The 21,665-nt window shown below is 33.6% G+C and overlaps 2 protein-coding genes across 4 annotated transcripts; both read right to left on the bottom strand.

Moving 5' to 3' along the window:
• Positions 1 to 1,549: 1,549 nt before the first annotated feature.
• On the bottom strand, positions 1,550 to 3,882 carry LOC137814823 (S-adenosylmethionine synthase 1-like). The gene is made up of 2 exons (XM_090293449.1): positions 3,765 to 3,882; positions 1,550 to 3,020 (listed from the first exon to the last, which is right to left on the bottom strand). Exon 2 carries the CDS (start codon positions 3,010 to 3,012, stop codon positions 1,828 to 1,830), a length of 1,185 nt encoding a protein of 394 aa, XP_090149575.1. The 5' UTR covers positions 3,013 to 3,020; positions 3,765 to 3,882; the 3' UTR covers positions 1,550 to 1,827.
• Positions 3,883 to 9,150: 5,268 nt separating this feature from the next.
• On the bottom strand, positions 9,151 to 21,291 carry LOC137814822 (Transducin family protein / WD-40 repeat family protein). Of its 3 annotated transcripts, XM_068617740.2 has the most exons (20): positions 21,045 to 21,288; positions 20,712 to 20,965; positions 20,500 to 20,617; positions 20,339 to 20,421; positions 19,149 to 19,366; positions 18,941 to 19,055; positions 17,943 to 18,025; positions 17,090 to 17,290; positions 16,590 to 16,949; positions 15,984 to 16,155; positions 15,306 to 15,497; positions 14,944 to 15,150; positions 14,734 to 14,826; positions 13,195 to 13,409; positions 12,561 to 13,121; positions 12,365 to 12,445; positions 12,146 to 12,231; positions 10,684 to 11,391; positions 10,170 to 10,320; positions 9,151 to 10,097 (listed from the first exon to the last, which is right to left on the bottom strand). In XM_068617740.2, exons 1-20 carry the CDS (start codon positions 21,184 to 21,186, stop codon positions 10,034 to 10,036), a joined length of 4,104 nt encoding a protein of 1,367 aa, XP_068473841.1. In that variant the 5' UTR covers positions 21,187 to 21,288; the 3' UTR covers positions 9,151 to 10,033. The 3 variants fall into 3 exon arrangements, with proteins under 3 accessions (XP_068473841.1, XP_090149570.1, XP_090149571.1); XM_090293445.1 differs by lacking the exons at positions 9,151 to 10,097; positions 10,170 to 10,320; positions 10,684 to 11,391; positions 12,146 to 12,231; positions 12,365 to 12,445 and having other exon boundaries at positions 12,973 to 13,110; positions 21,045 to 21,291; XM_090293444.1 differs by lacking the exons at positions 17,943 to 18,025; positions 18,941 to 19,055; positions 19,149 to 19,366; ... (2 more) ...; positions 20,712 to 20,965; positions 21,045 to 21,288 and having other exon boundaries at positions 16,590 to 16,909; positions 17,090 to 17,224.
• Between the last annotated feature and the right edge of the window lie 374 nt (positions 21,292 to 21,665).

Raw genomic sequence — 21,665 nt, 5'->3', positions numbered from 1 at the left:
ACGATGTATGTAGCATAGAAACACTTTATTAATCACGCATAATCACGATCTATGTAACATAAATACGATTGGAACATGGAGATACATATAATTTCTAAAATGTAAGACATGAAGACATAAATCTATATATTATATAATTATTAATTATATAAATTGAAAATAAAGATTTATGTACACAAGTATATTTCAAATTATATTTTAAAATAAAAAGATATTTTTCATTATTGGTTCAAAATAATTTATTTCTTATTTTTATAATTATAATAAAAAATTATACAATAAGTTTGAGTCTTTCAAAAATTAATGTATTTTTTCTTTTTAAAATTGTGTTAAAATCGTATTAGAATTGTTAAAAATTCAATAAATACTTTTTGAATTAGACATTTCACGGATACGTGTCTTAAAAGTATCATATGAATTTCGGTGTCAATACGAATATCTGACACCGATACGCTATTTAAGAGAAGTGTTCGAGCTTCATATCACAATCATTAATCTTCATTTATAAAAATAAAACAGAAAAATATAATTCAACAATGCCAAGATATTCTTTGATAAACAAACTTTCAATCAGTCTCTAACTAAATACATTTTTTATGTTTAAGTTAAAAAAAACATAATAAAAGAATTAAGAGTATGAGATGAGATAGAATTTAGTGTGCCCATTACGGAAAAAGTCATCACTTGTGTGCCCATTACGGAAAAAGTCATCACTTATTTAAAAGTTGGACTCAAACTATTAATAAGAAATATTGAATAATTATCGTAATTAGGAGTATTATCTGAATGAATGTATGAGTAGTGGTAATTAGGATATGTACACATTCCTTTCATCGGTAAAGAATTGGGCCACATGCCTCTCTAATCTTTTCAATATATTATTATTGAAGTCTGATTTGTTTCCGCGTTTAAGGTGTGTTAGTGCTTCCAACTTACTATTTTTCAACGCAAAGGTGCAGATCTGATATTCTGGATGGATCTACCATAAATGTGGTAACGTGCAACATGCTATCATCACACAACTTGTCACGATTTTGTTATGGTATAATAATTGTGTTTTTTTAGAGAAAGGACACTGTAAACTTTATTACAACCAATAATTTATTTGGGTTTGAAAAACATGCAACGTTAATTAAATTCAAAATGCATCAAAGCACATGGACAAGATTGGGTTCTTAATGTGTGGATAAAAATATGTCAAGAAAATATTTGATCTACTTGTGCAATTTCAATTTTTTCTTCAGAGAAAACATTTACATATTTTGCTCTTACTTCGATTGTAACAGAAAGCAATATCATTCAGTTTTTTAAATTTGCTTGCCAGATTATTCGGCTCCAAACAAATATCATTGAAACACCATCCAAATCCTGATTACTACAATTTTAGAACAACATTGGCAAATTCCATAATCAAATCGGACAAATAAAATAAAAAAATCAAAAGCCGAAACACAAACTGAAGAATCAAACCCTTTATCTAATTTGAGAAGACATGCAGAGATCCGAGAGAGGAAGAGAGACGAATCAGAACCAAGTAGAGAGAGACAGCTTGAGAGGGAATATTTCAATTTTGTGAAATATAAAATACGTTGCAGAGGGCTTTTTCACCCTTTCAAATTACAATCAATAGGGATTCAGATAAAATTTAATTGCATCAAAACAGTAATATTGAATGAACAAAAAAATAAATGTTAAGTAAAAAAACAAATTTTGTATGATAAGGAAATGGCATTAGACCTAGGATTGTAGTACTAATGAAACACGCAAATTATTCATCAATACTTAGCAAGACATCTATTGAAGGGAGGGATTAAGTTGACCATAAGCCTAGACCCGAGGCTTCTCTGACTTGAGTGGCTTCACCACTTCCCATGTGAAGTCAGGGTCATCCCTTCCGAAGTGTCCATAAGCAGCTGTCTTCAGGAACCTGTGGCCACCCCTCTTGAGGTCCAAGTTAATGGTGATCATTCCAGGTCTGAAGTCGAAATTCTCCTTCACAATCTGAAGAATTTCCTTATCAGGAATCTTTCCGGTTCCATAGGTGTCAACAAAGACTGACAAGGGCTCAGGGACACCGATGGCATAAGAAACTTGGACAATGCACCTTCTGGCAAACCCATTTGCCACAACGCTCTTTGCAGCCTGCCTCACAATATAGGCACCACTTCTGTCAACCTTGGTTGGGTCCTTGCCTGAAAAGGCACCACCACCATGAGCACCCCAGCCACCGTAGGTATCAATGATGATCTTTCTTCCAGTGAGACCAGCATCACCATGGGGGCCACCAATCACGAACCGACCCGATGGGTTAAGGTGGAAGATGGTCTTCTCATCAAGGTACTTCTCGGGAATGACTGGCTTGATAACATGCTCTTTAAGGTCAGCAGCAATTTGGTCATTGCTCACAGTCTCATCATGTTGGGTGGAAATTAGAACAGTGTGAACACGGATTGGAACCATGGCACCGTTGTCATTGTTGTACTCAACAGTTACTTGTGTTTTACCATCTGGCCTCAACCAAGCGCAGGTACCATCTTTCCTAACCTCGGTAAGGCGAGCACCAAGTTTGGTTGCAAGGACATGGCTGAGCGGCATGTATTCAGGGGTTTCGTCAGTGGCATAGCCAAACATGTGACCCTGGTCACCAGCACCAACCTCCTCCGGGCGCTTGGTGAAGTGGCCGTGCACACCCTGGGCGATATCAGGGCTCTGCTGCTCAATGTTGACCAACACCTTGCACTTGTCAGCATCAAGACCAACATCATCAGAGATGAAGCCAATGCTGCGGCATGTCTCACGGACAATCTTCTCGTAGTCTACTTCGGCCTTGGTTGTGATCTCCCCAAAGACCATGACCATGTTTGTCTTGGTGCATGTTTCGCAGGCAACCTTGCTGTCAGGGTCTTGTGCAAGGCACGCGTCGAGCACTGCATCAGAGATCTGGTCGCACAGCTTGTCGGGGTGACCCTCGTTCACGGACTCAGATGTGAATAGAAAGGTTTCAGTTGCCATTTATCAAGCTGCAGAAAACACAATGTTTAGTCTTACAAACTACATATGCTTGAGCAAAAAATTTATGTCGGTGCTATAATGGAAGCTGAGATTCGAGATCATAGTCCAAAGAAAATAAATTAAAGCATAAATCCCTACAACAAATTGATAGAAAATCACCAAAGTTTATGCCAAGTAGGATTAAAATAGTTCATCCTGATCTACTTTCAGAAAAAACTTATGGTCCTAAAAAACCAATTGCAGACAAAACGATAAGAAAGTATACACAAAGATTTGCGGCCACCAAGTTGAAACGAATCTTGGATTTCTGAAAGAAGAAAAATTAGCCCTCAAAGAAGTCATTTTAAATTAAGAGAACGCTAAAGGGCAAAGAAAAAACTAAATGAACAGTATCACATGAGGCACAAAAACTAGACCCAGACAGACACAGAGAGACAGAATAAGCTAGAACATATTATTCTCGTGAAACGTCAGATCTATACAACAAAAGACGAAAATTCAACAGAAATACCATACCATTTCAAATAATCAAACTACAATAGTGAAAAGCATAGAAGAAAAGGAAAATAATATAAATAAAATTCAGATCCATAATCGTAAGGGTCTAGTCAAGTACAAGACATTGCGAATAAAACACTACTTACAGTTGCGGAAATGGAACATATATAAATTATGGATTGTAAGCAAAACAAGGTTATAGAAGAAAAGTAAAAGTAGGAAAATAGAAGAGAAGATAAGCGTGATGAACGAACCTCCAAAGAATGAAATAATAGGTTTTGAAGAAAGAAATTCAGTGAGTGGAAGTAAACCAGAGTCACCACAGTGCAGAACCAAGCAGCCTGTGACTGGGTATATTGTTATGAGGGTAAGGGAAAGAACGTTGTCTCGCTATTTATAGTGATCAATGCCTCACTCTTGTGACTGGATACCGGAACTGGCGGTGAGGCGTTAGATTTGACACCCAAATCAAAAGGGTCGGTGAGATTGCGATTTGCTACAGCGAGAGCGCGTCTACAACCGAATACCGCCGGTCACTCACAAACCTTAACCGAAAACGTGTCAGTGTCGGTAGCACAGTAGGATACAGGTAGATCCCACCCTCATCGTTGGTAAAATTTAAAATACTCTTAATAAAATGTAACTTTTGCATCTAATTGTAGGCAAAATTATTCTATTTTTAATATGTAATTAAATTTATTTAACGTTTTCACTTTTATATAATAAATATATATTTTAAAGTTTTTTTTTATATTTATTGAAAATAATATTTCGATTTAACTACGAATATCACTTTATATTTGGAATGCATTTTCTTTAATTAATGACAGTACAGTAATTTTACGTAATGAATTTCTTTAATAATATAATAAATAACATTTCAATTCCTAGATGTCATTTTGATTTCTTTTTCATGCTTTTAACGGAATAAGAAATTGAGAATGTCCTTTCATTAATATTAATCGTTTTAGTTAATAGTTACATAAAATAATCAAATAATGAAGTTGTATAGGTAAAATATTTTATATCTGGGAAAATAATTGTGACCAATCTGTGCATAAAAGAAAAACCACAATAAAAATATTAATAATGAAAACAATAATGATCTTGATTTCGTGAATTATCTGAATCATTAGTTTTACATTAATGAAAAACAAAAAAATATAAAATACAAATATTGAGAAATCAATTTATGAGTGATTAATGTGTTTTGCTTAGATATTTTAAGACTTTCTTATATAGTGTTTTTCGATCATATATTTTTCTGATTTTTTTTGAAAACGTTTAGTTTAATAGAAGAAAAATGTTTAGTTCGTGAAAATATGGATCAAGAAATAGGTTTCTATGTTTGATTTACTTTTTTAAAAAATAGACATTTTTCTGGAAATAAAGTTTTCCAGGAATAATATTTGGTCAAGTTTCCTACATGAGTTAAAACAATTTTTAAACTAATAAATATTATGCTATTTTTTTAAGTTATTAAAGTTAAATTAAGTTTTTTTATAAAAAAGAAATTTATCTTTAAAAATTATATGTGATTTTTTTCACTTACAAAAGGAACTTTATTTTATTATTAAGAAAAGTAATTCCCAAAATTTCTGATTTTCGTGAATAATAATTATAAGTAACAATTTTTTCCCTTCCACCCAACTTCCTTTGTGTAGGATGTGAACGTGTTAGATGAGGTGACCTGATAAACCCAACAAAGACTTTGATACCATATTACAAAGTGGACTAAGTCTAACTCAACCTCATAAAATCGGCTCATGAGGGTGAGATTTGCACCCATTTATATATAATGAAATGTCATTATTTCTAGTTGACTTGAGATCTTCAACAGATTTTAGTTTCATCATTTGAATTTTTAATTTTAAAAAAGGAATAAAGTTCATTTTTTAAAATGTAACGGATATTATATATTTATGTATTAAATATCATATCTTCTTACAAGGAAGTCAAGGTTAAAGTTGAGAAAAAATTTATTTGACCGTGTTTTACTGTTTCTGCTATTTATACATTTTGGTTAGATCCTTATTGTCATAGACTCGTTTATTGGGTTCATAAAAAGATTCAATTATACCTTAATACTGACTTAACATTGATTAAATGAATGTTCAAAGATTATGTTTAAACTTAAGTTAACTGAAAGACCATCTATTATCCTATCACTCAACAACCAACAATACACCATATACTTATATTTATTAATTATACCAAGAAATCGATTAAAATATTTGTATTAAATATTTATTAAAAATATTTATTTAATATCTTATTAATATTAATGAATACAAGTTTATTTGTCATTTTTATTTTAAGGTATAAAACTTAATGATTTTTTTTCTTTTATTATTTTGTTACCTATAAGTAGTCTTGTATTATTACGGGTTGAATTCTAAACGACTAACTCAATTTAGCCAAGTTTCTTCTTTCATACACCAAATTTATGATTAATATTAGGAATTATGATTCTTAGGAACGGCGAATTAATACGTGGTTGGTGTACTTAATATTTATATAACTTTTAGCCAAATAAAAAATATCATGTATTTTTTTTACTAAAATATTTAATTTACCATATTACACGATTCAATAAAAATAGCATAGTATTGTTTTAGGAAAAGATTTATTTTAAATGAAAAAAAGTTAGTCTTCCACCTCCATTGCCCCATGGGATATTTTAATAGAAATCTTAACTAAAATTAATTTCCCGAAAATCTTGTTTGCTGGAAAATGTTATTTTTTATAAAGTAAATAGAAGAGAAACATTTTTTCAGTTTCATATTTATGAAAATAATAAAATTTGACTGTTATAATTTTTCATAGTAGAAACCTCAAAATAAAATATCTAAAACACAAACCCACACATATAGGGATGAAAGTTGGGCAAGAAAGCACATATAACATTTTTTGGTATTTCATCAATTTCTGAAGAAGAAGAAAAAATGAGAAAGCTTTGAAATAATCTTAACTTAAACAACCGACACATTTATGCAAGTGGAAAAACCATAATCCTATGTGGTTGTTAATTATTTGAAAAGTGGTTGGTTTGGCGACCAACCAACAACATTTAAGTAAGACTCATATCGTTTATCATATTCAAAAGTATCACCATTTTCAGTGTGACACCATTTCTCTGTATCAATCAGAGCAAAACCAACGTCACGTTTTTTGAATAGTAATGCGCAATCACAATCATTAATTTTAATCTTCATTTTATATTCCTTTCTTTCATGGGTAAAGAACAGACCACGTGCTGCTCTCTACTCTCCACTCCAACACAGCCAAAAAGAACGAGAGAGAATAAAAGGAACGTCAATGGGTATTGCTCTTCTTTAACAAACAATAGGTACTCATCGTAATTCTTTTTCCATTTGCAATCAAACATGCAGATTAATATATGCAAAAATTGTGTTTAATTTCAGTATTATTAATATGGAATTCAAGTTATAAGTATGTAGTGAAAAGTTTTACCACCCTAATATACGTTATTTATACTAAATACATCATCGAAATCAAACAAGTAACATTTAGTATCCGACTAGTGTAAAAACCTTAAGATAATAAGGATACGGATAAATCAGATCATTCAATTTTTATGATTATAATACATATTAATAATAGAGTCTATTACAAATTATATAAATAAACACATTAGACATAATAAATTATATCTTTATTACAATATCAACAACACGCAAATATTTAATACTTACTTAAGTATCGAAAAATATTTTACAAATATATTAGAATTGAAACCTAAATAAAAAAACATAATGGAAGAAGAAGAATTAATTCTCCAAATTACAAATTATAAATAATTACATATATTTAATGTACATATGTAATGATGTCTCTTCTTATACTTAAAGATGGAGAGAACAAAAGTGGAGAAGAAAAAGAAAAAGAAAAATATAAGAAGAAGTGAAGGAATGAACTTTACATTCTGTGGACAGAGATAGAGAGTCCCATTTGTTTCCGCATGTGAAGGTGTGTTAGTGCTGCCAACTTACTCTTTTTCAACGCAAAGGTGTAGATCTGATATTCTGGATGGATCTCAAAACCATAAATGTGGTAACGTGCAACATGCCAGCGACCACCCATCACACACAACTTGTGCCCATTTTCTTATGGTGTACTAATTATTTTCTTATGGTAGATATTATTATTGTTAAAAACAATTATTAATATCTAGTATGTTTTATTCTATGTATAAAATGACATGAATTTGGTAAACAATAATTATAAAAAGCTGTCGCAAAATATGGTTCGAGTGCTTCGTTTTTAATCCTTGGCTGAGTGATGCCATCTTCAACATTTTCCCCTTTTAAACACTAGTCTTTTTTTTCAAATCTTCGCGTGTGATATCCACATGGGATGTATGGCTAGACGTAGAGTAAAGATTAAAAAAAATATTTAATTCCTCTACACGTTAAATTAAAACTATGATGTATCTCTACATACATCACATCAGAAATAAAATAACATCACTTTTTTTTAAAGATACTAAATAAAAACATTTTTAATTTAATCTAAATATCATAATCTTAACTTACTTTAGTACTCCAATTCTTGGCTAATCACTTTATACATGTCTTAATGATATTTTTCTGCTTTGAGAGATCCTGTGAAAGTGTGATTGCTGAAAAATACTGGTAATAATAGAATAGTCGTTTCCATAATGTGTTTCCAAATGTCAAGGATATAGGCAAGCTCAACATCCTTTGACCAAGAAGGCATTAAGACCAAATATTATAACAAAAATGTTGCCATGCAGAAAATGTCCCACCTGTTCTAAGAAAGGGAGCCAGGAAATCCCCTATGATCAGCAGACATGCTCTTGGTTCTTTCCATTATTTCACTTGCATAGTCAGTGATTATGAGTAGTTTTCTTATGTGCTCTACATAATTGGTTCTTTGCTTCTTACCTTTTTCCAATTTCATTGGAAATTCCAACAAGAACTTTCTTGGAGTGTTTCAGCTGAAAATTAAAATGACTCTACCAACCATTTGTCTTTTTCATCTAACAAGCTACTTCTCCAACTTCGGAAGGGTGCTTCTGACGTTTCCTTTTTCATTTCTTCAAGACAAGGGAGTGGTCCAGGAGAATACATGCAGCCATCAAGAATCCACTTTTTGAGTGATGAGGTATTAATTCTCCAGTTTAACATTCCTGAAAAAAAATTACATGGTGATATTCTGTTTTCTTTAACTTCTGATCTTACGCGGAACACAGTGCCCATGGATAGTTTAAGATTTAAGATAACTTCCAATTGTTGAGTCGAAGTTTTTCTCAAAATAAGGATATTGTCAACAAACATAATGAGTAGGTTTTGGCAGATTTTCGTGCACAGCATCATGAATCAGATGAGAATTTCCTCATGAAAATCGTTAAAAAGAAAAATAAAATACGGAGGCCATAATAATATTTCCCACGCATGGGGAACTTTGGCTCCTCCAAACAATCATGAATAAGGGGTTTAGAGATTCGATCATATGCTTTTTGAATCTATTTCACTAGATTTAATTGCGTTCATCCTCCATGAAGTGCACTAGCTCAAGCGCAATGATGATGTTTTCACGATGATATTCCTGCGAAGAACCAAGGTAGCCTGGCAATGAGAGACGAACTCATTTAGGAAATACTTCAGTCTATCGGCTACAACATTGAAAATGCATTTATAAGACACATTACACGGGCATCGATCTAAATTGATAGTTAAATTATGGCGAGGAGTGTTCGGAATGAGAACCAGAGGAATCATTTTCTCCATGAAAAATTCCTTGGTTCCCCAAGCATCACTAGTGAAATTACAAAACTGATTGCTAATATTCCTAAATTATGTTTTGGAAAACCATCTTTTCTAGAAGCTTAACGAGAGCTCACGGGGAAAACTACTAGCAATCTATTAAACGATGCAAGTTCCACCGGAAGGGGCAGAAGCAATCGCCTTGCTATTACTAATTTCCTCGGCAAGAACGAGGTTCAAAAGTTAGTGAGACCAATTCATCACATTGAAAACCCAACTTCAATGTCTAGTGCAATGAGCAAACCATACGTGCAACTTGAGTCATTGTTGGTCAGTCTGCTTAACCCTTGACTGGTTCTCCCCCATGTATCCAGGTTACAACTTCGATCCTTGGACCTCGATACAGAGACATTTGCAGAACCTAAGCTCATAGACGGAGGGGGTTGTTATGAGAAGGGCATAAATCCAATGTTACTGATAATGGTCCCTTGGCTAAAAGCAGAAATTTAACCTGACAGACTGCACTGTTAGTTGGGGAGATGTCCTGATGAGGGTGAGCACACAAAAATCAATAGCCATACTTGGTACGAATATAATTCACTTTTCAGGTGGATGGAGTAACCAGTCTGCCAACACTGGAGAATTTACCATCAGGATTCGGTTCATTTGAACGAGGTTGGCAACATTGCACTCCCCATAAACTATTTGGACGTATAAATTAAAAAAACACAACAAAAATCACTTTACTCTCCAAGCCAGTCATCAATCTTGTTTCAAGATTCAGAAAAATCAATTATTTGCATCCCTCTTCCAGCAACAGCAATTTGATATTGGTTCCTGCAAAAGACAGGAGTCAGACAAACAAAATATATAACCTAACCTGATCATCCAACCATATATAACAATCACCTGCCACAGGCCCTAGCAGATAACGCTTCTGGCTCCGGAACACTAACTATTAGATATGAATGTTCTATGAGTTTGGTCTGCTGAAGATGCCAGCATCTGACCCGTTGATCAAGTCCAGTGGAAAACACCCAAGATCCGTCTGTCCAGACACCTTCATAAAATAAAGGCTGATTATGATGCATTTTCAGATATTAGCTTCAATTTAATTAAGTGATTCAAAACTCGATATATAGTTTTCAAGGATCGCAAGTATGTTAATATTTACCAAACGAGATGCAATCTTTTGGCAAATCTACCAGACAAATCTATTTCTTGTATAGTAAACTAAAACAATTATATGGGGATACGCTTAACTCAACATTCTAAGATGGGTGTTACATGAAGTAGCTAATATCTTTTAGGGGAAAAGATGATTATTGAATCAAACAATGAAAGCCTATGCCTCCACTATTCTTTATAACTGAAGCAAACAAAACATGGGAATAGAGAGAGTATAATTACACAGCTTCTTTACCTTTGACAGAAGAGCTGTGGGCAGAGGGTAGTTTTTCGTTATTTAAGAATCTAATCTTAAATTTCTTGCTCGGATTTTGAAAATTGAAGTCCTTTCCATATTCAGACACAGAGACAATACGAGTGATCTCTGGGCTCAAAATCCCATGATTCAAATTTATAGATTTAGGTGATAATTCAACCACTAGATGATTAAGTGCTTGATCATCACCCCCACTAACTATGCTGTACATTTGACAACTGTCAGTATTTTGCCCACTCTTTATCTCTGAAACATGGAGACAGTTGACACCAGATTGGTGAATCTTTCGCAAAAGGCATAGAGGCTGTATTTCACATATTTCCATCGAGGAATCATCAGTCTTGCTTTCTAACTCCGGGGAAGCCATATGTGAGGATTGAGAACAATCCATCTTGCTGTCTTCAGAATCACTTGGCACGTAAGGGGTCTTCTCTTTGGCTTTCAAAGTGACCAGACTGCTGTCTTGTTTTTTCTTTGACAAGTCTCTGCTTAGGGATCTCCACTGTCTACCACCCTGACTTCCTCTCCCTGTGCGTGGTCGTTTTTGACAATCAAAAAGCATTTCAACATTACAAACTGAAACCCGCCGCATAAAAGCTTCGACACTGTCAGTTAGGTCCCAAAAAGCAACACTGCCATCAGTAGACCCACTAATCACAATATAAACATTTCCAGCTTGGATGTTTTCTGCAAAAAATGTTCAGACATAAGATGAATCAAATTTATACAGGAAACAGGTGTTACACAAAAATATGAGCAACAGCCCATAAAATTATAATGATGTCATTACATGACAAATTTATCATTTCAAACAGGGTGTGCTTGTAGTTGGGGCATTCTACAAAAGGGAAAAGCACATCCAAAAAGCAAAAAACTGATAATTTATTGATAGTATTACAAACCTATGACTAGGCTTCCTATAACTTGTACACAAGATATAATAAATCAAAGCTTCATAAGCTTAAGACTTCAATCTACTAACAACCAATAAGAAAACTTATGTGCTAAAAGAAAACCCACCAATACCTATATATAATCAGCTGACTTCCCAAACACACCCAATTACCTGGGAACAAGAAAATTGCTGAAATATCCTAACCACCGAGTGCCAAATTAATTAGTCATAAATATTATCACAACACATGTAACTATACTCTATAATGGCCTTTGGACTATTAAAAGAAGTCCCAGGATCACAAATTAAACCCAACATTGAGACAATTTCATCTTTGAACTTGGTTTTTCTCAATGCCAGTACATTGTGAATTAAGTTTTTCACCATTAATTTTGATTATCATGCAACAAAACCCTATTAACTTTTGAAGAGACAAAGTTAGAATAATTTGTGCTAATGTAATAAAAATATCACATCCACGTGAAAGGAAGGAATTGGGAGGTACAGAAGAACTCTAGCCAGGAATCACTGTGATGTAATACAAACCTTTACAAGGCCTACACACGGGAAATATGATATGCTGCAATGACAAAACTGGTGCCAGAGAAGGAACCAGTACAGCGACATCAAACCTGCCATCAGGTAAAAGGGAAAAGCTTATAAAAGAAAAGGTGAAAGAGAAAGATGCATGTGAAATGTAGCAACAAAAATAAGAAAAGCAGAGAAAAAAATATCATAGAATTTGATAGGATTAAATGAAAATACCACAAGCGAAAGGGTAAAATTAAAGCCCGTAGCATAAGTGTAGCATCTGAACATGCAATGACAACAAAACAGAAAGTTATCCTGAAACGTACACAAAGTGGAAGGTTAGATTCAGTTTTTCTGTTTTTGCATGAAAGTAGTTAGACTTGAACCAAATACATGATCGAGAAAGGAAATATTGGGCATCTTTTCTCACCTGGAACCAGAATATCTAACAAGAAAAGCCGTGACTGCAAGATATCTCCAGTCATCTTCATGTTTATCTTTGATCAAATTTGCCATTCCACTCTCAGAAATCATCCCAGCATCATTATTTGTATGAGAAACATTTTCAGCAACACCAACTCTCTTCTCCAAATTAATTTTGGAAGTATTATGTGTAATTGAATGTTTGGCTGGCATATCAGTGGAAAGCCACTGGAACGTCATTGATGAGGACAAACTTGACAAAAAACAGTCATCAACTCCTTCTGATTTGTATTGATGATTGATTAGGAAGTCATTTTCTAAGTCCAGCCTCCTATTTTTTAATATCCAAGAAGTTAAGACACGCTTTGCACCCACAGATATAAGTAATGTTGGATTATCTTTGTTCTGAACAGCAGCATTCAGTTCAATCCTCTCATCAGCTGCATCACCCATATCTGATGAGATTGTGTGTACTTTCGACACACAACAAATTGATCTCACCGCTGATCCTCCAACATGTTCTCCAAGCAGTTTTGACATGGACCAGTTTTCAGTGCCTGGAGAGTACCTAAATAAAACAGACAGGTTAGGTGTAAAGCATTCAAGCAAGATCTACAGACAGCAGACAACAATGGTCTTACCAAGTCAACCTCACAGTTCCATCCTCACATCCAGTTACAATCCAACTTGATTTAGAAAATAAGGTGCACTTGAAATTATCTCCAATAAGCACATCATCAGAGATAAAGCACAAGGAATGTATCTCTCTACCATGGAACTGCATGTGCAAATTTTGAGGGTATACCTTCCCATCTTTATTATGAATCCAGTGTCTATGTATATGTATCAATTCGTCCTGTAACAATTGGCCATATTTGTTAGGTATTTCAGAAAAAAATTGTGATAACAGAAATCAATCATCTAGGACAAAATAGGCTTACTAGCTAATAAAGTGACAGCAGAACAAGCTTAAAAATGTGCTAATATGTTTTGAAAATATTAACTTCAAGGATTTCAGCTGTTTCTAAGATTAAATTTCAGCTAAATATTTGGGACAGTAGCTGAAATTTATTAAGGTTTTTTCTTAAAAAATAACCTGATTTTATGAGTCTGAAAATGTAGCTTATAATTATTTCTGAACAATTTTTTTCCCTTTCAACTTCATATATGCTCTTTTTTATGTAAAAGTCGATATCTTTGTTACATCCAAACAAAATTAATTATCTTAAAACCATTTATCAATAAACTTACTCAAGAGAAAATTAATTCTGATTATAATTGATTATTAAAATAATTTAATTTCACAACTATCCCAAACTATTAAAAAGTCTCTTTGATTGCAGTCACCCCTAACCCACCTTAGGAAGTTGTCTTATTGCAACATTAAGGGTGATGACCAGTGATATGGCTAAAATAGAATATATAAGTGAGATTCAAAGCTCACCTTACAAGTTCATTTTGAAAGATTAAGTTAAATCCAAACCAACATTCCAAGATGGTAATTGTTATTATTACAAAAATAAGGATATCATATCTTTACAATTATATATAAAAAGATCCTATTGTTATAATATCTTTATTATAAAAGATATCAAGATCATATTGTATTATTCTATGATGATATCTTTATTATTAGAGGATATAAAATCTCCTCTATTTATCTAATTGATTTTTTTTTCTCAATATAAATAAATCACCCATGTTATTACAAAACTCACGGTTTTGTATAATGCTTCTCTTTATCTTTATAGTAAAAAATATCAAGATCATGTCCGTATTATTCTATGATCATATCTTATTTATCAGAGGATATGAAATCTCCTCTATTTATCTAACTAATTTCTTTTTCTCAATATATATAAATCACCCCTGTTCTTACAGAAAACACAAGGTTTAGAACTTCTTAACATAGCGAAGCCAAACAAAGATGATCAAAAGTTCCTTTCAGATACCCTTAGACATGATTGGGAAAATTCTGAAATCTCAAGAACGCATCTACAAGTTCTGTTCATTAAATGATCTTAAATAGAAATAAACACTAATGATAACTACTTTGAGCTTGAGCAGCAGGATTGAATAACTAATGAGCAGGTGTAAATGTACTTTAGGACAGATAAAGCTTAAGGAAATGCTAAATGCTTCCTGATTTAATAATTAAGTGTTCAAAGCAGAAAGCAAACCTTGACAAAGGCAAAACAGTTCTTCATCTCTGGTAAATCACCTAGATAATAGGAATGAGGACGTCGCCATCCACCGCATGGAATGTTCACCACCTGTTACTACCATTTGTTATCATCCAATCTATAACAGGTGCTAATGGTATGCAGCAACATAGAAGTGAATGTAAAATATTAACTAAGTAGAGTAAAAGGAAAAGATTGTCAAAGTACCTTATTCTCATTCACTAAGTTCCATACTATGAAATCCACCGATGCAAAACCAGCTGCATAGCTGCTTGACAATCTATCACCGGACTTGTTATCCACAGAAACATACTCAATCAAAGACAATTCTTTAACTTGTTTCATTCCCGTAAATTGCAAATTATGCATTTCTTTATCATATTCCAGATAGCATATACAACCATCTGCTCCAGTCTGAACAAGAATACAAATCAACAATTGGAATCAAGATTGACCACACTGCACTTGCAGGTTAGAATATTAAGAGTTCTCTCAATATTATATTTGGCAAATGCTTTAAATGTGGATCAACAGGTCACTATATCTAAAGGGTGAAAAGTTGAACATACTGAGCGTATCTCTATCTGATTATAACCAAGCTTAGTCACAGAAACACTGGAGACACTTGAAATCCCATGAACTCCTTTGAAATTATTTACTGGAGCTATCTTCCTTTCTTCTGCATCAGATATGCTCAGGACCAGATTCTTTAGAAAAGGGAACAGAACCATATTACCCCGTACATCTCCACATGCTAGGACCTGCCATTCGGATTCAAGATAAATTTCCATTTTTAATTTGCAAACTAGTATGTTCATATCATAATATTTTAAAATTCAAAATGAAAAACATCCCATGCCTCTGTTCCACATGATTAATTATCGAATAATCTCAAATTAAGGTCCATTTCTACGAAAAAAAAATTGAAATGATATTTTAGTTGTATTATAAAATCAGATTCTATCAAGTATCTTATAGTCTTCCACAGAATAATTAAGCAACAATGAACACATTAAAATTTAATCTACTCACCCCCAAAAAGAATAAACTGCTAAAATGTAGGATATGGATAGGTGGATCTGGATCTTTCATGCTAGCAAGTTCATGAATTTGTCATGTTATGAGAGAGAGCCACTAGCAAAATTATGAAGCCTACACAATGGTGGGTTATGCTATAACTATTCTATGCCTCTCTCATAACATGACCAAAAAATTGAGAAGATCCTAATTCAAGGATAGAAGAATACCTCTTCCTCCATGCATGCATCCAAACACATTATCCGCATTCCATAATTTGATACGAACTCTGCTATATGTGATAAATTGTTACTCCTCATGGAGCTCTGAAGATCAGATTGTGAAGGATCAGGCAATCTCCAGAGTTTCAATGTTCCTCTAGGATCAGCTGTGAAAACATACCTACACAGTTGTGTCACCAGAGAATCATAATACTTTATTATATAGAAAAAAATTAAATAAAAATCAAATAAAAAAAAGTTTAAGAAATGGAAGGAGAAGCTAAAGAAGGGTGTAATATATTAGGATCTCCCATTTGATAGTACAGTGTGATATATATGGTGAGATGAGACTACAAGATAAGTATGCTTAACACAGTACAAACTTGAACTTATGACCTGTCAACCAAAGAGGGACAACTTGAACTACATTAGCAACAAGTGCAATTCTCTTCCCTGACTAAAGTTTCATAATGGTGTGGAGTATATTTTTTTCTATAATTACACTCATTTTAATAAGAATGCCAGGAAGGACACTCATCGAAGAGTACCAAAGGATGGATTCACACCTTATCAACAGGTATTGCGTATCTAAGCATGATTTAAGAAATGCATTACCTACATCCCAGAGATTTGCACCAATAAGTACCCAGGAGCTGTCTCTCCATTTCAGCTGGCCAAGTAAAGCACAATCTCACTGTAGGAGTGCAATCATCCTTGGCAACTTCAATAATTGTCATATTTCCTTTACCATCTCCAATAGCAATCCAATCATCAGCACCACAGTCATGTTCAACAGAGTCCTTGGACAATAAATCCATACAGATAATTGGTGCCCCATTGCTGACCTGGACAAGTTGATTCCACTGAGCACCTCCAGTATCGCATAATTTAGCATGGTAGAGATAACCATGATTGGTAGCAACATAAAGAGAATCCTGACAGGAAAAGCGCAAACATCGAACATATTCACTCTTGCTACAACAAAAAAGGAGGCAAGGCCAGTCAACATGGAAATCAGCATACACAATAATAGACAAACACAACAAAATCAGCTCCAAATTTTGTAAAGTTAGTAAGAAGCCCCAAGTGAGTTCATAATATTTTAATAGCCCAACCTGTCTATAAATCCAATATGCTCTGACACATTAGGGATGCAAATCGAAAACAACTCTGTTCTACTAGGGGATCCTTGTACTGCTTCCAAGCCCATGGGCAGAGATGTATGAGGTTGATGTACTTTAATAGCAGAGTCAAACCCAGCAGTTATAAGCAGTGATGAATTTGGGTCATACAAACATCTCCATATACCTCTTCCACTGTATACAGCAAAGAATGCAAATATTTGATCATGTCTCTGATTCCTTTTATAAGTGAAATTATGAGAATCTTAAAGACGAGACAATAAGGACATATGTACTGTCTAACAGAGAAAACAACTACTCAGATTATGACTCCTGTGAAGCAGTAGATTCCTCAAGGATAAGCTGTGAAGACATACCTACGCAGTTGTGTTACCAGAGTTGTAGAATGCTAGAATTGTAAGATACAAAGCAAACAGAAATTGCTTGTGCAACATTGTATCACACATCCAATTAATTTTACTTTTAAAAAGGACAGAATTGGAACATCTGTATGTAGGAACATCCAAAATGCAGGCTATGAAATTTCTAGGTTCACTTTTAAACCTCGTATAGAAGACAATTTTCAAAATAAAGTGAAGCAAGAGATATTTTTTGAGTCAGGTCTTTTAAGGGTTAATATATGATTAGCACCTTTTTATCACAATTTCAAAGTTACTCAAGATAACATACTACCGATGGTTGTTCCCTGCAGATACTCAGTTCACAGAATGTCAAAAGTCCATATAATCTTCAATGCTTGTTTGATTAGGACCACAGTAAATTACAAATAGTAGCAATTAATACTCTAACTCGACAATCAAGAATTCATGTTCATAACATAACTTACATGTGCTCCTTAATGACATGCAGTTGTTTACCGTCCACTCCCCAAATTCGACATGTACAATCCTCACTAACAGTGACAATAAACTGCACAAATAAAAAGACCAATATAAATGGAAATCAAAGCAAACACGGTATCAGTACAATCTTTATGATGTCAAGTCAAATAAATTAAAAAAAGGTGCAGCTGTAGATGCTTGTAAATTTAATTGAGGACAAGTGTACCACATTATGAGGGATGCTATTATCATTTGTAAAAGATAGTATTAATATTTATGAAACAGTCACTAGAAAATTAAAAATACATTAACAAGTAAAATAGCTTATCAAAATTATTTCAATAAGTGAAATTTATCAGTATCAGTAAAAATTATCAGACAGGTGAAAATAATAATTGATTATGTCAAAATAACTCACTTCTTAGTAGCAAAAGGTCACAAAATGACAACTCAATAAGTATAACCATCCACAAACTTTAAGCTAGTGGCACATGAACATCTTTAGAAATATTATTATGCATTTCAATTTTTAAGCATTTCCCAGTCAGCAATAATTGAAGGAATGGCTAACAAGAAGACCACAGTCTAAGTCACTTGCAGAGAATAAGGGAGACAAATAAAAGTAAAAATTGTCTACATTGACAATAAGATATGTCTATGGAGAAGCTTTTACCTCAAAGGTAAATAGACATTCCAATCAAATCAAATAAATCAAAACAGAATAATGGGTTTATTAGTTAATAGTGATCATTGGAAGGAAAAATTTGGAAAACAGTAAGATTGATACAAAGTGGAAAATTTTATGAAATGATACTACATATTATGAAGAAGCACAATATGATACAATGATTAAAAATATAGGAAGTTAAAGATAGAGGTAAAGATCTTTTCTTGAAGATAAATTGTTCACATATATATGAATGAAAGGGCATCTTTCTTTTTGGTTGTTTTATTTATTGAAACATACTATTTAACCTAAGAAAATAAAAACTGAATGGCTTACATTATCAGAAATAGCGCAGTCCCAAACCCGAGCATTATGTCCAAATAAGACAAGGGCAATGGAATCCTGGCAGAATGTATGTTCCCTTTCAATAGAAACAGCCCAGACACGTGCACTGCATTAACAAAAGGAGACCAATCACGACACGTCATTATCTCTAAGAGTGAACATAAATTAGTGATACAGTAGGACTCAAGAACTAGCTCACCTCCGGTCATCAGAAACAGATACCAATTTAGATCCACAAGACGACCATGCTATTCGGAAGATTGAACCTTCATGTCCAATAAGTTTACATACATGAGTAGCCTCAAACAATTTATCCTTTAGTTGGCAGCAAACAGAAGATGATATGCTCTCGTGATCATGATTTTCTTGATGACTTGAAGATTTATTTTGTTGACGGGTCACTTTCCAAACAATAATCTGCCCGAACCAAACTCTTTGAAGTAATTAAAAGAAAATAGAAACATCAACAAATTAAACATCTGGCCATAACAAGCTTAAGGAACCTTTAAAAACAATAATGGTAAGTATTTTAAGTACAATACTAATATGGAGAAAACCATAAAGTAAAGAGATACATACATTGCAGAAAAAAGATCCTTCATGTGTGTGCTTCAATAAAAATAATTAATGTAATCATATAGTATTATATTATGCTCATATTACAGCAGTTATGTTTATATACTTATTATCCTTCAAGATGATAATTGGGATTGTCTTTAACTATTTTGAGAGTTTTTTTCACATGAGGTCTTTGGTTCTAGTCTGCAAGCAGGATTGCATTGATAGTACAAAGATTCTATTTAATCAGTATTATGAAGGCTTTTCCAGCAACTAGCCTAGTGGATCTTCAGAAGCTGAATTCAGAGTAACAAATATCAAAGCAGATGGAAGATAATGAAATAATAGTAATAATGCTCCCTGAATGAGGACAAAGGGGGATTTATGTTATTATCAGTTCAGTCTTGGTTCACTTCTTCCACGTACCTAACCTTTCCATGTTGGATTGCAACATGATATTCAGCATTTGATAGAGACTAAACATAAAGGAAAAAAATATCTTTCTATGGGTATATATGATTGTCTTCAAAAGCATGATCTGTGAATTCAGTTTCTCTCTCTACCATCATTGAGGATACGAAGCATTGACCATCATTTAAAAAGAAAAACAAAGGGTGAATGAATTCTTTTGGTGAATTGGCATGAAATACATAAGCCAAAAATGCTTCCGCTACAGATTAGTCAGATCAGGACTCTATATAGGAAAGAAACAATAATATACTTGCATGGTGGATACAAAAATGTTCAGAATAAATTCTTCATAATTTTTGTGACTCTAGTCGGCCATTTTCAAAATCAATTGTAAAGATTAATCATCAGCAGATTTCTCACCTCGTTAAATATTGTACCAGAAGCTATTCGGAGAACTTCAAGATTGTGACCCCATAATCGCATTGAGTACAAAAGGCACCGTACTGTTATCCAACGACAAACATAACCTCATTAAAAAAATTACAAAAAAAAAAATATAAACAATCCAAGTTGAAACTAACCTGGAGATTGAACCTTAAGAACCGCAACGGAGTTAGAAATATCCCAAACACGAACTGAATTATCACTACATCCTACAGCAAGAAAACGATCCTCCAAATTGAAATGAGGTAAGCTTCCCTACTACCACGTAAAAAACGAACACAAGTAAGAAGAACAAGCATTCATCATTTCAATTCAAAACCAAATCTGTTAAGCACTTATTCTGACTGACCTCGAGGAAGCAAACATCCAAAACCCAGTGACCAAACTTCGGCAACAAATGAACTAGCGTCAGCTCAGCGCTCCCCGAAACGCCATCAAATTCGAAGCTAAACAGCTTCACTCTCGTTTCCCCAAATACAGCAACCATTGTCCCGCGAGGAAAACTAGAAGCGATTCCGTGGACGCGAACTCCTTCAAATACGGAGAAGGACCTAATTCTCTTACTCATTTCCAAATCATAGACCGCAATTTCAGAACCCAAACCTGAAGAAAGCGTCCACTATGTCAAAACAAATGAAGGTTAAACAACGTGCAATTGAATGCGGGGAGAGTAATACGGTACCTGCGAGCAGCAAAGGAAGAGAGAGATTTGGAAGGTGGAGAAAACACAGAGCTGAAATGTCTCCGAGGTAGGGACCACGGTGCATGCGCCATTCCGTTAACCGTTGGTCTCTCACCGTCATTGCTCCGTTCGCCGAATCCATTTAGCTCCTTCAACGACGCAGTGGCGGAGTAGGGTTTAAGCATGAATGCATTGAACTGAAGGATTTATAAGCTTGCTTCGCGCTGCTTCTTTTTGGTCAAATTAATCTGTCAATTCGAAGTTTTTCAAAAAGCTTGTGTAATTGTTCAATTCGTAAAAAAAAAAAACTTAAGTTAAATTTTCCCCAAGTACAGATATTATTTGACATTTTCAAGTAATTTGCACATTTATTATTTAGTTAAATTTTCAATTATTTATGCAACTTAAGATGAATCCATGTATTTTTATGGAACAGTATATGTATCTTGAATAAGTATGGTTAATGAATTTAGAGAAGTAGTTAAGATTTTTTTAAGTATAAGGAATCATTTTTAAAAAGGTTAAATAATCCAAAGATTAACAAGTTAATTAACAAATTTATTTACATTCTTTCAACATTTTTTTATTTAATTGTATTTTAATTATTTTTTGTCTGGTTTG

Source organism: Phaseolus vulgaris, chromosome 1, assembly GCF_051622355.1.
Source record: "Phaseolus vulgaris cultivar YP4 chromosome 1, ASM5162235v1, whole genome shotgun sequence".
Taxonomy (NCBI): domain Eukaryota; kingdom Viridiplantae; phylum Streptophyta; class Magnoliopsida; order Fabales; family Fabaceae; genus Phaseolus; species Phaseolus vulgaris.
This window is presented reverse-complemented; position numbering and strand designations above follow the sequence as displayed.